The sequence below is a fragment of the Pseudorasbora parva genome, chromosome 3 (assembly GCF_024679245.1).
Source record: "Pseudorasbora parva isolate DD20220531a chromosome 3, ASM2467924v1, whole genome shotgun sequence".
Classification (NCBI taxonomy): domain Eukaryota; kingdom Metazoa; phylum Chordata; class Actinopteri; order Cypriniformes; family Gobionidae; genus Pseudorasbora; species Pseudorasbora parva.
Genome location: NC_090174.1, coordinates 30,539,134 through 30,553,106, shown reverse-complemented (window position 1 = coordinate 30,553,106; position 13,973 = coordinate 30,539,134). Strand labels below are relative to the sequence as shown.

Genomic DNA, 13,973 nt, shown 5'->3' with positions numbered 1-13,973 from the left:
TAATTAAATTATTAAAATGTAAAATAAAAATAAAAAAGTGCAAAAAGTTTTTTTTGTTTGTTTTTTTTGTTTTGTTTTACCTGTAGATCATGAGAGCCTACTCTCATGATCTCAAGGGGTACACAAAAAAATCTCAAGGGGTACACAAAAAAAATAGTTCAGGTCAAGGGGGTTCAAAAAAGTGACAAACAAGTTTGGCAATCCTGGAATTAGTGTTATGAGTTGAGTAATTCAACCTATATGTATCTCTAACACAATGTTGAAAATGTAGATGGGTAGACAGATACAATCATTGATTGATTGAATGATTTTCTCCCTGAGAAATGATGCATCAATGCCTATGAAAGCAAAAGGCAGCAAATTATATATGCAGTATTTTAATTAGTTGTCTTTTAAAGAAAGACAACAATGCAGCTTTTGTAAGGAAGTGAGTCATTAAATATACATTGCGTCTGTATATAAATTATGCTCTCGCTGGAAAGACTGTAAGGTTAGAAGACACGGTTATTTCAGTTTTAAAACGCCACCCTCAAAGCGGCCACATAGACTGATCCTCCACGAGACGCTGTCGTTCTGCATCATATTCTGATTATTCTCAAGCGGGTGAGACAGGATAGCAATTGACGGAACTGATAGTAAAAGAAGGCACCGGACACTACGCGAGGAGATAAGACTGATTGTGTGTTTTCAGACATCCTCACCTGTGAGGCCCAGGGGCCCCTCTCCTCTATTGAGAGTGACTCATAGACCTTCCTCTCTTCTTGGGGCCTCCTGATCAGTATAAGCATAATAATCGGACTCAAATTGGCTGTGAGAGGGAAAAAAGGCAGACTATTGAGTCACAAAGCATTAGTGCATGGCTGTCCCAGTCGACTGCTTCCATGAACAAATGATTAAGGTGTACTCTTTATACATTTTTTATAAGTGCTATCTCTGTTGGATATCAGCCAAGCAGGTCCGAGTAGAATTGGGTCTTTCCACTGCTTTTAAAACAGACGTTATATAGTCGACTTATAGGCCTCCAATTACTCATGTGATTTTTTTTTTCTTCTGAAAAGCCATCCCATTGGATTTCTAAGGAAGCATAGTGTTTTGTCTCCTGTTAAAGAGACTGACACCGGAGCAACGTGACTCTTGTCATTGTGGGCTTTATCGTTGATCTTTCTCTGGATGTGAAGGGCTTTGCCCTGCCACCTGTTCAGGCCTTCAAACTTCTCTGAAGCTACATATCATGATTTCTCATCAAAACTGCTTCTAGAAATGAGATTGATATTGCAATGGTATAATTTCTCCTAATGACTTAGATACCGTTATTTGTAGAATTCAATTGGATAGATCGTATAAAACTGGTTCATATTGATCATTTTGTTTTTTGTATGTATGTATTTTATTTAAGTGGCCACTAGAAAGCTAATGCGGACTGTATAATTTAAATTTTCCTAAAAATAACTACTATTCCATTTCCTTCACTTATTGTCTATAAATCAAAGACCTTGTAAAGTATTCCCAGAAGGTGCTCTTTGGTTGGGTTTCAAACTTTAGAAAAGAATCCAAGGCACTTTTTCCAGCCCAGAAAAAGTTAAAAAGCCTTTATTCAAATCGTTACTAATTAAAATAGAAACATTAAAAATAGCTAAAACACTGCACACTGATGCATTTCAGCCTTCAGCCAAAAGAAACATTACAGGGGGGCATATAATATAATACAGAGGGAACTATAATATTGTTACCCATTATAACATTTAATAATATTAATACTAATTAAAATAAATCAATATTAATGTAATAATATTATACTTTATAATGAGTAACAATATTATAGTTTCCCCTGTATTGGTGTATTATATTATAATGGTATTATATTATATGTCCCCCTGTAATGGTTCTTTTGGTTTCTCCCAAGTCTACAGAGTAAATAATTACATCTAAAGCATTTTGTACCAGGAAGGCTGAAGGGTGAAATGCATCAGTGCGCAGTATTTTAGCTATTTTTAATGTTTCCTATTATGATTAGCCATGACATGAATAAAGGCTTTTTAACTTTGGCCCGGAAGCAGTTCCTTGGATTCTTTTCTGAATTAATCTATAAATCTTAAAAACTACATAGAGAGTCAAGAGGGGTGCCAGTACTGATTTAAATAGTACTGATTTCACCCAAAAATACAAATTCTGTCATCACTTACTCACCCTCATGCCGATCCAAACCTGTATGACTTTATTCCTATTGCGCAACACAAAATATGTTTTTTGATGATTGTTCGGAACCAAAAAACATAGGAGCACTTTCATTGTATTTTCTCAAAACGTGATGGTGAGTAAATAAGTGAAAAATAAATACATTTCTTATTTTCCTATAATGTAAACAGTATGCGTAATCAAGGTTGTGCGTAATGCCATTATTTTGCAATTGTATTCATTAATAGCACTCAAAACATACACAAGTCATTTAGTCCAATAGTTGCCATAAGGAGAGTCAGGTGTTTTTTACAGCTATTTGATGATTTAGTTGATGCCTAGAGAGGATTTGCGTTGCCTTGGTTTTTAAGATGGTATCATAGGGAGGCTTGTGGGCTGTTTAATACGCTGTAAGCTCAGCGCTTGAGTTGCCATGACGAGTTACATGTGAATTTATATAAGGTTATAAGTCTGTGTGATCTCATTTCTGATAAGAGGTGTGTAATAGATATGCTGCACTGCAGAAACTAATATGTGGTTCACATAAAGAAGAATTAAGTGTAAAATTATAACTATACATATAGTTTCATATGAAATAGATTTTGTGTATTAACGATTTTTCATTTGAAAATATTGCCAGGTCATCACATACTAATGTATCATTGTATGTATGACATAGTAAATCATTATTCCTTATTTGACCATTTATTTCATAAGAGAAGCAAGTGCGTAGCAAACATGTTTTATCTGGTTTGTTAACCACATCACAGAATATGTTGCTGTGCATAAAATAAACCTTTGTATCGTTCTATAACTGACATTGTTGTACGTGCATTCAAAAATAAAATATACTTGTCATGAAAAAAAAAGTTTTTTCAATTTGTGGTAAGATAGAATCATCAGATTTTTTTTATTTTATGTAATTAACTGTTACATGTTTTCTTCAGTTAAGTCATGTTGTAAACCCAGTTGTCACCAAGACATGACAATTATAAGTGTCCTGTAAAGTTGTTTAAACTGGAATTTAAAAAAATAAACCATAGATGTGGGACTTAGATGCTTGTCTTTGGTGATGAATCATGTGCCCCTAGACCTATGGTAGACAGTTATACATTATCACTTTTATGATTGTAAATATTTTTAGTAATGGGTTTTTTTTTTTTCATTGTTTTACACCTCTGGATATTGCTGGTATTACAAAATGTGTCTGTCACATTTACCTCTGCCTCCAGTACTATTATACAAAGCCTGCTTCCTATACAAGTGTGTGCTATATCCCTATATAAAGTTTAATACCATGAGCAGATATAGAGTTGAGAATTAGAATTGAAGTGGGAGAAATTTCATTGACTTTTTACATGAAGTGTACACAAACTAAAATTTCAGATCTGGGGTTGTATTCACATAACATCTTAAGGCTAAAAGTAGCTCCTAGCCTGCCGATTTAGGAGAGCCTCTTAAAAATAAATTGGAGTGTTGGTCCTAATTTTAATACTCCTACATTTTTGCTTTAAGAGTATATCACAAAGCATTTTAGTGCTAAAACTAGCTCCTAAATCCATGAATTGCTAGGAGTAGTCCAGAGGACTCCTAAGTCACAAAGACCAAATCACTAAACAATCCTAATGGCTGTTTAGGACATTTCTCCCCTTTCTCTCTTCCACTTCACTTCTTGTCTACTCACTGTCTTATCATAACTAATTTCACACTTACAAATTATCGGATAAAGTAAAATGAGCGTATTTGTGTACTGTATATGTCTCCTCTCGAGCTGATTAGATCCCTTTGTTCTCCTCCCTTTGTTTAAAAAACAATATTTATTTGTCACTTGAATTCTAGGCTGAGAATTGGCTGAATTATACACTTGTTTAATTAGTGACACTTAGCCTACTTTTTAAAATTGTTATTCGAATCTGGCAACATCAGTTCTACAATATTTCTATCTCTGACACAGACTCTTCCCCCATCAGCCAATCACTGTGTCTGTAATTAGTAAGCATGATGACATCATCTATAGCAACAAGGTCAACCCCGTCCTCACTCTTAGCTTAAGACTTTTCTCTATTCCTTAGGAAAAGTTGCTCTCAGCAGCTTTGTGAACAGGTTTTAAGACAAAATTGTTAACTATAAGCAAGCACTAAGAGTTCTCCTAAATGGCAGTAAAAGTTGTAAAATAAATTGTTTTGTGAATACAGCTCCTGAACTTTATCTGCTTACACTAAAAATAAAACCTGTGTAACACATTAATTGAGCTGAATTAATTATCAAAGTCTTATGCTCAAAGTCTTTACTATATTCACTATCAGAGTAGAAGTTGTGGTAAGACTTTAATATGGGGAACACTTATTCACTATTAACTATGACTTTTTGCCTCAATAAACTCCTAATTTACTGCTTATTAATAGTTAGTTAGGTAGTTGTTGTATCATGTAAATTTTGGCATTGGATATAGGATTAAGGGATTAATGCAGGATAAGGCATTAATATTTGCTTTATACGTACTAATAAACACCCAATATGCAAGCTAATAATAAGCAACTAGTTAAAATTGAGAATTATTCCCAATACTATTAAGTGTTATTAAAGTTGTTTAAGGTTTTTAGTTTGTGACGTTTAATTTAGTTTACATATATTGCCTGTAGACTTGCTATATGGAATGCTCAAAACTGTAAACTCTTTTTAAGCAATATTTTTTTGGTTTGTTTAATCAAAATAAAGACTTGGCATGAAAGCTTTTGCTGTTGTCACGAAATGCAAACTAAACTCGACACCACCAAGTTTCCTTCTCTGTATGTCGATTTCATTTTATGCCATCATACTCCCAATGAGGCTATTTTGACAGCTTCTGCCCCTGGAAAAGAATGACAAGTCCGCCCAGGGGGCTGCTGTGAAGAGACCTAGGCTTTTCTGGGCCTGAGAAGTTAGAGTGTGCTCTTTTCAGCCCTGAGCGCGATTCCCCCGTGAATCTGTACAGCTCAACTCACAGGACGACATACCTCTTAGCATCCTTTTTCACACGTGCTGTGCTGACAAGTAACACTTGGAGTGTCCTCTTCATCGACACATTCCAAAAAGGATTGGGCTTAAGCAGTCTCTCTCTCTCTCTCTCTCTCTCTCTCTCTCTCTCTCTCTCTCTCTCTCTCTCTCTCTCTCTCTCTATATATATATATATATATATATATATATTCTGAAAGATTCTGAAAGATGACAGCCGATATACACATTCTGTCCATCCAAACTCTTAAAGGGATAGTTCACCCAAAAATTATAATTCTGTCATTATTCTTTCACCCTCATATTGTTCCAAAACTGTATGCCTTTCTTTCTTCTGTGAAACATAAAAGAAGATTTTTGTTTTTGTGTATAAATGGAAGTAACATTCTTCAAAATATCTTCTTTTGTATTAGCACAAGTTTGAAGCAACATGAGAGGAAGTGAATGATGGCAGGTGTTTTATTTTATTTTTTTATTTTTTGGGGGGGTCCCTTTAAACAAACTCGGTTGCTATCAGAAGCAAGCTGATGGTGCAGCTCTTGATAAGATTGATCAACTGCTCACCTGTTGGAACTTGTTGCTTTAAGAACATTTTCTGTAATCATACATTATCATCTATTCTGGTATGGAATTATGAATGTGCTATTGCCAAGTAGCACAACCTCCTTGACCAACACTTGAGCAAGAGATTAAAAAAAAAATACTTTTGCTCTGCTTTCATACAGAAATTCTTGTTAATGTAAAAAATAAAGCAGTTAAAGGGATAGTTTACCCAAAAATGGTAATTCTGTCATTATTAACTTGACTTTGTTTTTTTCTGTGAAACAAAAGGAGATTTGTTTTGTTTGTGTTGTCAATGAATGTCAGTTTGCTTCAATGTTGTTTGTACCCCAATGCTCTTAAAAATATCTTCCTTTGTGTCGCAAAAGAAAGAAAGGCATACAGGTATGGAACGACATGAGAGTGAGTAAATGAATTTCCATTTCTGGTTTTATTTAGGATGAATTCAGGGTGATTGGGACATCCTCATCTCAATGGCAAAAAGTGTCCCAATCACCCTGAATTCACCTTAAGTCTCATTCTTCTAATATACAGTAATATTCTTATAAAATTGCAGCAAAGTTCCATCAACCATCTGCCATTGGTTGCCACCGCTGAACAATTGTGGGTTGAGCTCACCAGCCTCCCTGGTGTTGTGACTCTGTGGTCAGGCTTTGGGCCTTGGGGAGGGATTGCTTGCCCAGTTCACAATGCAATCGGGTCTCATCCAGGAGACTGTGATTGTTCCGTGGAGCCTCCTCCAGGTACAGTGCTGCTTTTGTTCCAGTAAGTCAGCAATCTGAATACAGTCCGGGAGGCTCTACCAGCTTTGGGAACTATTCTATCAGGAGGCTTTGTGCTACCCAAAAGCCTTCTACAGCCATAGAGGACTAGAGAAAAGAGCTGACATTTTAAACAGGGGATCCGTGCTTTGCAGAAGTTCGATGCCACTTAATGCGTTGCTCAACAAATGACCTAATCAGTGAAGCATCATATATTTGGGTGTGCGTAGCTAAATATTATTATTTGCTTTCATTCTTGCACATAGTGTTCTTTAATCATAGTTAAATTAACAGCTTTGACTCACCAACATGTGACTCAATGAATGCCAATGTGCAACGAGCCACAGTTCCAGCCCGAATGGACCTAGTGGCAATAGGTGTTGTGCTATAAAAGGCTTAACTTTTATGGACAACAACGAACATGGAAGAATTTTCACATAATAAAAAAAAACAAAGATGAAAAAATATATATTTTTGTAAAAGGTTGATTTACTTCTGAGGAAAAAAACATTTAAATTAAAAGGCTAAATGCATAATGCACTAATGGTAATCTTTCTGGTTTAAAATGAAAAAGCGGATTAAAAAATAGTTGTTGTTTTATATGAAGCCTATCTATACGTTAATTACAGATATTGATCACTGGAAGAGCTATTAAAATAAAATAAAAACGATTTACTTGCTGGACATATTTGTAGACGGGCACAAATGAGTAACACTTTGCAGTTTAGTTTTTTCTTATAAGTACTATCATCTTATGATATATTCATCTTAGTATATTAAGTCTTAAATATTTCTTAATGTAATGTTGACATTGTTATAGTCTTTTACTTTTTGTTATAAAGCTTAACTGTAATGCTAGTTTAATTTGCCTTAATTGGAATGCAAATAGAAAAATGCAAAAATTGCTACCTTAGTATGGTAAACCCACCCCTCTTGATAGTCTTTACCTTTAAGGCAATATTTTTTCTTTGCTAGAAAAAGGTACAGTAGGCCTATACAAAAATAATAGGTACAATAATAAAAGATTTGTAATGCAAAGGTAATTTATATTATTCAATAGATAAGCATGTTAAGCATCCAAATTATCTCAATTTGCAGCAACTGTCTGCACAAAAGGAAGCCTTAAAGCTCAGTGGAATTATACCCAGAGTCATGGGCCATGTAAAGAGGCATTGTCAAGGTCATTGTACCAGCACTCGACATGATTTCCCGAAAGTCAGTAGAGTTGCATATTGATGTTTAATTCTGTTACCTTATTGTTTGTACTTTAGCAAGCTCGCTGCAGACCATCCTGCATATGAATAGCATGGTGATTCTCTTATAGGGCAGTCACTGGTAATCTAATGGATGAAACACGCCATCTGCTGAGGTTAATGTTAGAATTCTTGATTTTCTCCTATTCTCAATCACTCGGTGGTCTTTACATAGCAACAACTTACTTTCTTGTTATTTAAAAAGCAAATATGTTAATGTAACAATTTTCATTTTTGGGTGAACTGTCCCTTTAAGGGTGCTTTAGCTTGCAGTGCTGATAACCACATGATATGATAAAACGAGAACTGACATCGCTTCATCTTTCCTCTGTTTGTGTGATATATTATAATAACCAAACCTCAAATTAACATGCGAGAAACAGGCTATAAAATGGTCACATTTAAGAAACCCCCACGTGTCCGACCGTTTACTTACAGTACACGTCAATTTTTTATTGATCAAATATTCCTGAATATATCTCTACATATGGCGTTGTTCTTACATCAATCTTTGATCAAACGACAGGACACGTCAATTATGATAGATCATTCGGAGTCGACAATATTTCTTTCTTTTCTTCCTTTTTACTTCTTCAGCAAGTAAAAGTACACAAAGTGGCATGTCTTTCGACAATAAATAATAAAATATCTTGTAATACAGGAACAAAACGAAACCTCCAGAGCTAATCAGTCATATTAACTTAACTTAAACCTATACACATCTTTGGGAAAGAAAAAAGTTCTTGGACGGACACGAACACATGAAATTCCCACACAGCTTGTGGCAAAATAGAGGTATACCTTGTTGCAATGCTTTAGTACTTGGGCTTGAAAAGAGACCGTATAACAAAACTAACCGCAGTAGACCTCGGCTGCCATACCCTCTTTTTGTCCATTTCGATCTTTTTATAGAAACAGAATAAACAGTCATGGTTTCATTATAGGCTACTCGCGTTGCGCACACAAGTAGGCTATATGAATGTATATATTAGCGTCTTATATCCGTAGAGGTCCATTGATTTGTCATAAAAGTGAAAAAAATGTGGAGGGTTTTTTGGCAAAAGTGTAGCCGACCAGGTCCACTCGGCTGCGGAGCACTGCAAAGATCGTGTCAAGTTCGGTGTGTGAATTCGTGCGCCGCTTGGATCCACTTTCGCTGGAGTTGAAATGGTCTTTTCGCAACACTCGTTGGACTTGCTCGGCTGGAGTGTGTTTAAATCCCATGATTGTCATCACAGTGTATAAATACAACCAAGGGTTGTTTCGATATAGAGGCCTCGTGCAGTTGGTTGATGGGTTTTTATTCAGGAGCAGCCCGAAATAATAGAGATGGAAGAAACTTCACGAGCCTCTCTCTGAGATTGGTTCCCGGACACGTCCTTTCCCAAACTTCAGGTGCAGAAGATAATCCACTCGCCTAGGCCTCTATAGGACTCGCTACCATGCTGTTTGGTGTATCTGGCAGTTGCGAGGACATTGACGCGACCTCGCTCCCTGTGGAGTTTGAGCCTGGCCCTCCTTCAGAAAAATTCACCTAAAACGGACAACAGAGTGTTATGATGTAAATATTATTGTTGTTTAATTATTAATGTGATACTTTTTATTATTCATTTTATTACCGGTGGTTTTAATACTGCTACTAGTATTACAGCCTATCTTTACGCACGGTTTTGCGCACTCACCAGTTGCTGGAAAGCAGGCTGGTCGATGTCACTCTGCAGTGCGAAGTCACTCAGGACTTTCCAAGGCGGTTGGTAACTCTGCACCTCCACTTGGTTTGCCTGCAAACCACCGTCGTGTCTCTCTGGACTAGTCGCCACCATTGGAGTCCCCGTCATCCCCTGGATGTTCTGCAGATGACCACGAATATTTTAGTTGCAGTCATACAGAGTTCAGGGACCGCATTATAGAAACTTCCATTTTAAGTCTTAACGTTCGATGTCATAAATGATACCGTGACTAAAATCGGCATGTTTTATTACAAAATATAGCCTGCATACAAACTTTTTTTTAAATGCATGCACATGCTTCAAAATATTTGCAACTAGTTTTTATAGCAGCTATAGACATTTTAAATTTTAGACTCATTAGAAATGAAAGCCATATGAAATGCGGAGTTAGGCTATGTTTATTATAGCTATTTAAACAATATTTTTGGTTTATTGACTGAAGCGCCACCGATCTTACCGTTTTGTCGTTGGGTTGCTGCTGTTGGAGTTGTTTCATCAGTATGCTCCTCTTTTTGTCCTTGCAGCGCTTGTTTTGAAACCAAACCCTGATGACTCTGGGGCTGAGACCCGTCATCTCAACGAGCTGCTCTTTCATGAGGGCGTCGGGTCGAGGGTTGGCATTGTAACAAGTCCTCAAGGTATGGAGCTGTTTTTCGTTTAGGACTGTCCGGACGCGGGTTGTTTTCTCAGGTTGCTTGTGCACATGAGGTCGAAGCGCAGGCTGACGTGCCGAAATGGGCTCTGCTGCAAGAAAAATCAAACGGAGATGAATAATTGTTGAATGCAAAGAGATCTTATAATGCTCTGGATGTGTAAAGACTAATATATATCCGGTGATAAAACAAGTAGCCTAATTTACGTGAATAAGTCGGAGGTCCCCGATGCCCATCTGTGGTTAAAATAATAATAATAATAATAATAATAATAATAATAATATATTTAAAAAAATCACTGAAATAGTCTATTTGATGGTCTTGTTACGAGACCGTGGTCGCGAGGAAATTCCTCCAAACGTGTAAAATTATATAGGCTATACATTTTTAGACATTTATTTCCATAGATTTTGCTCCTTCACAAATGTAATACTTAATTTTTCATGTATTAGGGAAGATTGTGCTTTTAATAAACTTGAAATATAGCGATTGTTGCAATCCCTTTTCTGGCACTTATATGTTCCGGCTGAATGCAATAAATTTGGAGGGCGAGTATGACCCAGATAGGTTTACGACACTTAATTAAACCAATCTGTGCATACCTCTGAATTTTAAATAATCAGGTGCGCGCGGTGTGCTGCCCATGACATGACTCTAAAGCAGTTATCAATAAATCTGCATTAAAAATGTTTTTGTGGTGGTTTACATTATTGAGATTATTATAAAATAAGGTGCATTGATAAAGTGAATACCGAACAGCAATAGCGGGTGATTTTTGAGTTAAACACTTGAGGCTTATTTTAGAGGGCCTTTAAATGTGGAGTAGCCTATCTACAACTCTGGTTTGTAATATCAGTTTAATTTAATAAGCAGTTAGCTATTTAAAAAGATATGCCAAATGCTATTACAGCAATCACATACACGCATGATACATTATTATCATAGTATATTTTTATAGCATATCAACATTTAAGATTAAAGGACATTTTCTTTGTATTTGTTTGTGAAAATATCTACTTTATTTTTTCAAGTAGCCTACATGTATTAGAAGCTGACGCATAGTTGGACTCTAATCAGCAGAGAATATTTGTCATGCTAAATAAAAATAAATAAAAAACAGGAATAAAAAAAGAGTAGGCCCTAGCCTAATGCTGTCAAACAAGTGTCGTTGGCTTGTTAACAGCATAATTCACGGATGGCACAACATTTATTCATCATAAGTCTTAATCTCTTAAAATATAATGCCATATTTTTTTTGTTTTGTCTTTTTTTATTTTATCTAAATGTTCAGAGGAGCCTTGTGTCTATATAAATTCCCCCAGACTAAAAGCCTAATCCCCGAGTCCCTGAGCAAACAACGCTTTGTAAATTGTAGTAGAATAGTATGCCTACCTGCCATTTGTAAAGGTCTCGCCGGATGTAATGGGCTTAATGGGTCACCAGCACCCATTGTTGCCCGTTCCACCACGTCATGGTCGGCCCGGCAGAAGAGCCCGTCTTCCCGCAGAGCGAACTCATCTCCCGGGATGAGCTGCCGACTACATGCCACACATCTGAAACACTCAATATGATAAACCTTCGAGCGTGCTCTCATCACGAAGTCATTCTTGCTGAAACCAATGTTGCATTTAGCACATTTAATCCCGTATAACCTGGAAAAGAAAAACAGTACATTATAATGTGTAATGGCACATTAATGGCAGCTAACGATTTCAACACCTACTCGATATGAGAACGACATATAAAAAATATTGAACAGGGCTATATGGTAGGCTAACCGTAAAAATGCAAAGATTAAAAAAAAAAAATTAAAATAATAATAATAATAAAAAAAAGTCAACTACACTCAAATGTAGGCTAGCTACTTAATGTTTAAGTCGGTTAATGAATTGGTAAATATCAAAATTCGATTGTAATTATTATTAGCCTATTATTATTATAATAATTAATAAATAACAACATTAATAATTATTATTAATAATGACAATTCTCTTTGGCGTATTAAACAGTGGTATAGGCTATATCCCTCACGCATGGCCTCTTAAAATAATGCTACATTCATATGGTCAAAAATGTTATTTCAATATTGCGATGACATTTCGTAGAGTTACATGCAGCAATGCATATGAACAAAGCCCCACACTAATTGTGGAGTAATTGCGCTGCAGACTCATTTAAGACACAAGATTAGCATATAGGTGCTGTCCAGTACAAAAAAAAAAAAAAAAAAAAAAAAGAATGACAGCATGCTGCCGTAATGCAATGAATAATGAGCGGTTACTGTCATCCAAACTCGAAAACTAAAACATGACCTAAATGATCTGCGTTACCTGATGTAGTCCCGTTTACAGTAAGTTTTTCCGTCTCGGACAAAACATGTGCAGGATTCGTCCAGATACTGGTTACATTCTGCACATTTCAAACACGCCGCGTGCCACTCCAGATCCGGGGACACGCGCAGAATATACTGGTCATGGATTTGATTCCCACAGCCAACACACAACGAGATTAGACGCTTTTCTGATTGAAAGAGAAAGCATAAGAAGTTCAAATTATGTAGGCTATTTTTTTTTTTTTTTAAATCATATGCACTATACAATCTTCTTGTAAGTTTTGAATCGCCCAGTGAATTGCCAAAATGACCAATTGATGTAAGCTATCACTTAGTGTGTAGAAATAAATGGACAATAACATATTTAAAAATTATAGCCTACTTACTAGATGGTCAAAACTGTATGACAGAAAAATTACCGGATGAAGAATGTTACATTATACCGACATATAGCTAGTCTATTTGTTCTTATTCCTAATAGTAGCTAGTTGTAGCCTAGTAGTAGTAGTAATAATAATAATAATAATAAATGCATAATTAAATGAAATATTAAATGGCTTGGAATAGGCCCTGTTTGTAGTGATTTAAACGGAGGAAGAGTGATTTTAGCCCCTATTTAACGATCTTGCACGATCCCTCCGGTCTGCTCAGAACTTTGAAACAAACTTCTAAAGTTCGGCAAACAGGCATGGTTCATTTTAAAACGCCAATTTTAGCAGTAAGTGTCATCAGACACATATATAGACATTAAGGCAGAACTTACTTTTTGGTGGATCCCCCATGTCTCCCATGTCAAGAAAGTAAGGCGGTGTTAGGTCCACTTTAAAACCGGACAGAAGGCCCTTAGTGCCCGTGTTTTGATCTGTGAAGGTGGGAAAGTGGACGAGGGTTCGAGGTGTTGCAGGACTTCCCGGAATCGAGATGCTTGCGATTAGAGTTAGGGGTGTGTGTTGAGCTCCTGTGCTTGGTCACAGCATTGATGGGCCACTCTTGTCCCTATCTCTCTCTCTCTCTCCCTCTCTCAAACTCCGTCGGCTTCGGCTCTTCTCTCTCTCTATTGGTCTGACGTAGGACACTCATACGTCACCTTTATGAGAAGCTGATTGGTTATGGAAAGACAACCAGCTGTTCGGAGCCCAGGCTGATGAGTTGTTGCATTTACTTTACTTATTTCATTCATACCTTTTTCCCCTGTAATTTCTGCAGCTTTTGGCGAATTAAACAGAACCGAAAGATGTTGAAATACAAATAATAATTAATGAAAATAAAAAAGGATATAGCATTGAATATTTAAAGTCTATAGCTAGCCTATGCTACTTTAATTTTTATCTTAAATGAACAAGTAGCTATCGACTTTGAGCAGGACATGCTTGAAGCGCGTGTTTTAGATAGCCTATTCTATTTTTTTGTATTTTTTTGAAATTACAAAATTATAGTAGGTAACCTACCTAATGTTTCAACACTGTTTACGAAAGCTGACATATTATCCTAGTATAAATAAATTACTTTAGGAT

General features: G+C 36.2%; 1 protein-coding gene and 1 long non-coding RNA gene across 4 annotated transcripts in view; one reads left to right on the top strand and one right to left on the bottom strand.

Annotated features, from left to right (window-relative positions):
• The window catches only part of LOC137071886 (uncharacterized), a 55,878-nt gene that overhangs the window by 7,719 nt on the left and 34,186 nt on the right, over positions 1 to 13,973 (top strand). The window lies entirely within an intron of this gene.
• isl1a (ISL LIM homeobox 1a) lies at positions 7,932 to 13,484 on the bottom strand. 2 transcript variants are annotated; one of them, XM_067440098.1, is made up of 6 exons: positions 13,223 to 13,484; positions 12,458 to 12,647; positions 11,520 to 11,779; positions 9,932 to 10,215; positions 9,427 to 9,594; positions 7,932 to 9,278 (listed from the first exon to the last, which is right to left on the bottom strand). In XM_067440098.1, the coding sequence occupies exons 1-6, from the start codon at positions 13,248 to 13,250 to the stop codon at positions 9,162 to 9,164; spliced, it is 1,047 nt and encodes a 348-aa protein (XP_067296199.1). In that variant the 5' UTR covers positions 13,251 to 13,484; the 3' UTR covers positions 7,932 to 9,161. The 2 variants fall into 2 exon arrangements, with proteins under 2 accessions (XP_067296199.1, XP_067296198.1); XM_067440097.1 differs by having other exon boundaries at positions 7,939 to 9,278; positions 9,932 to 10,218.

Coding starts and splice junctions, on each gene's coding strand:
- isl1a (XM_067440097.1), bottom strand. CDS start 13,250: ATGGGAGACATGGGGGATCCACCAAAAA. Junction 10,219..11,519: donor GAGACCTTTACAAATGGCAG/GTAGGCATACTA, acceptor TTTTTCTTGCAG/CAGAGCCCATTTCGGCACGT. Junction 9,595..9,931: donor AGCAACCCAACGACAAAACG/GTAAGATCGGTG, acceptor GGTCATCTGCAG/AACATCCAGGGGATGACGGG.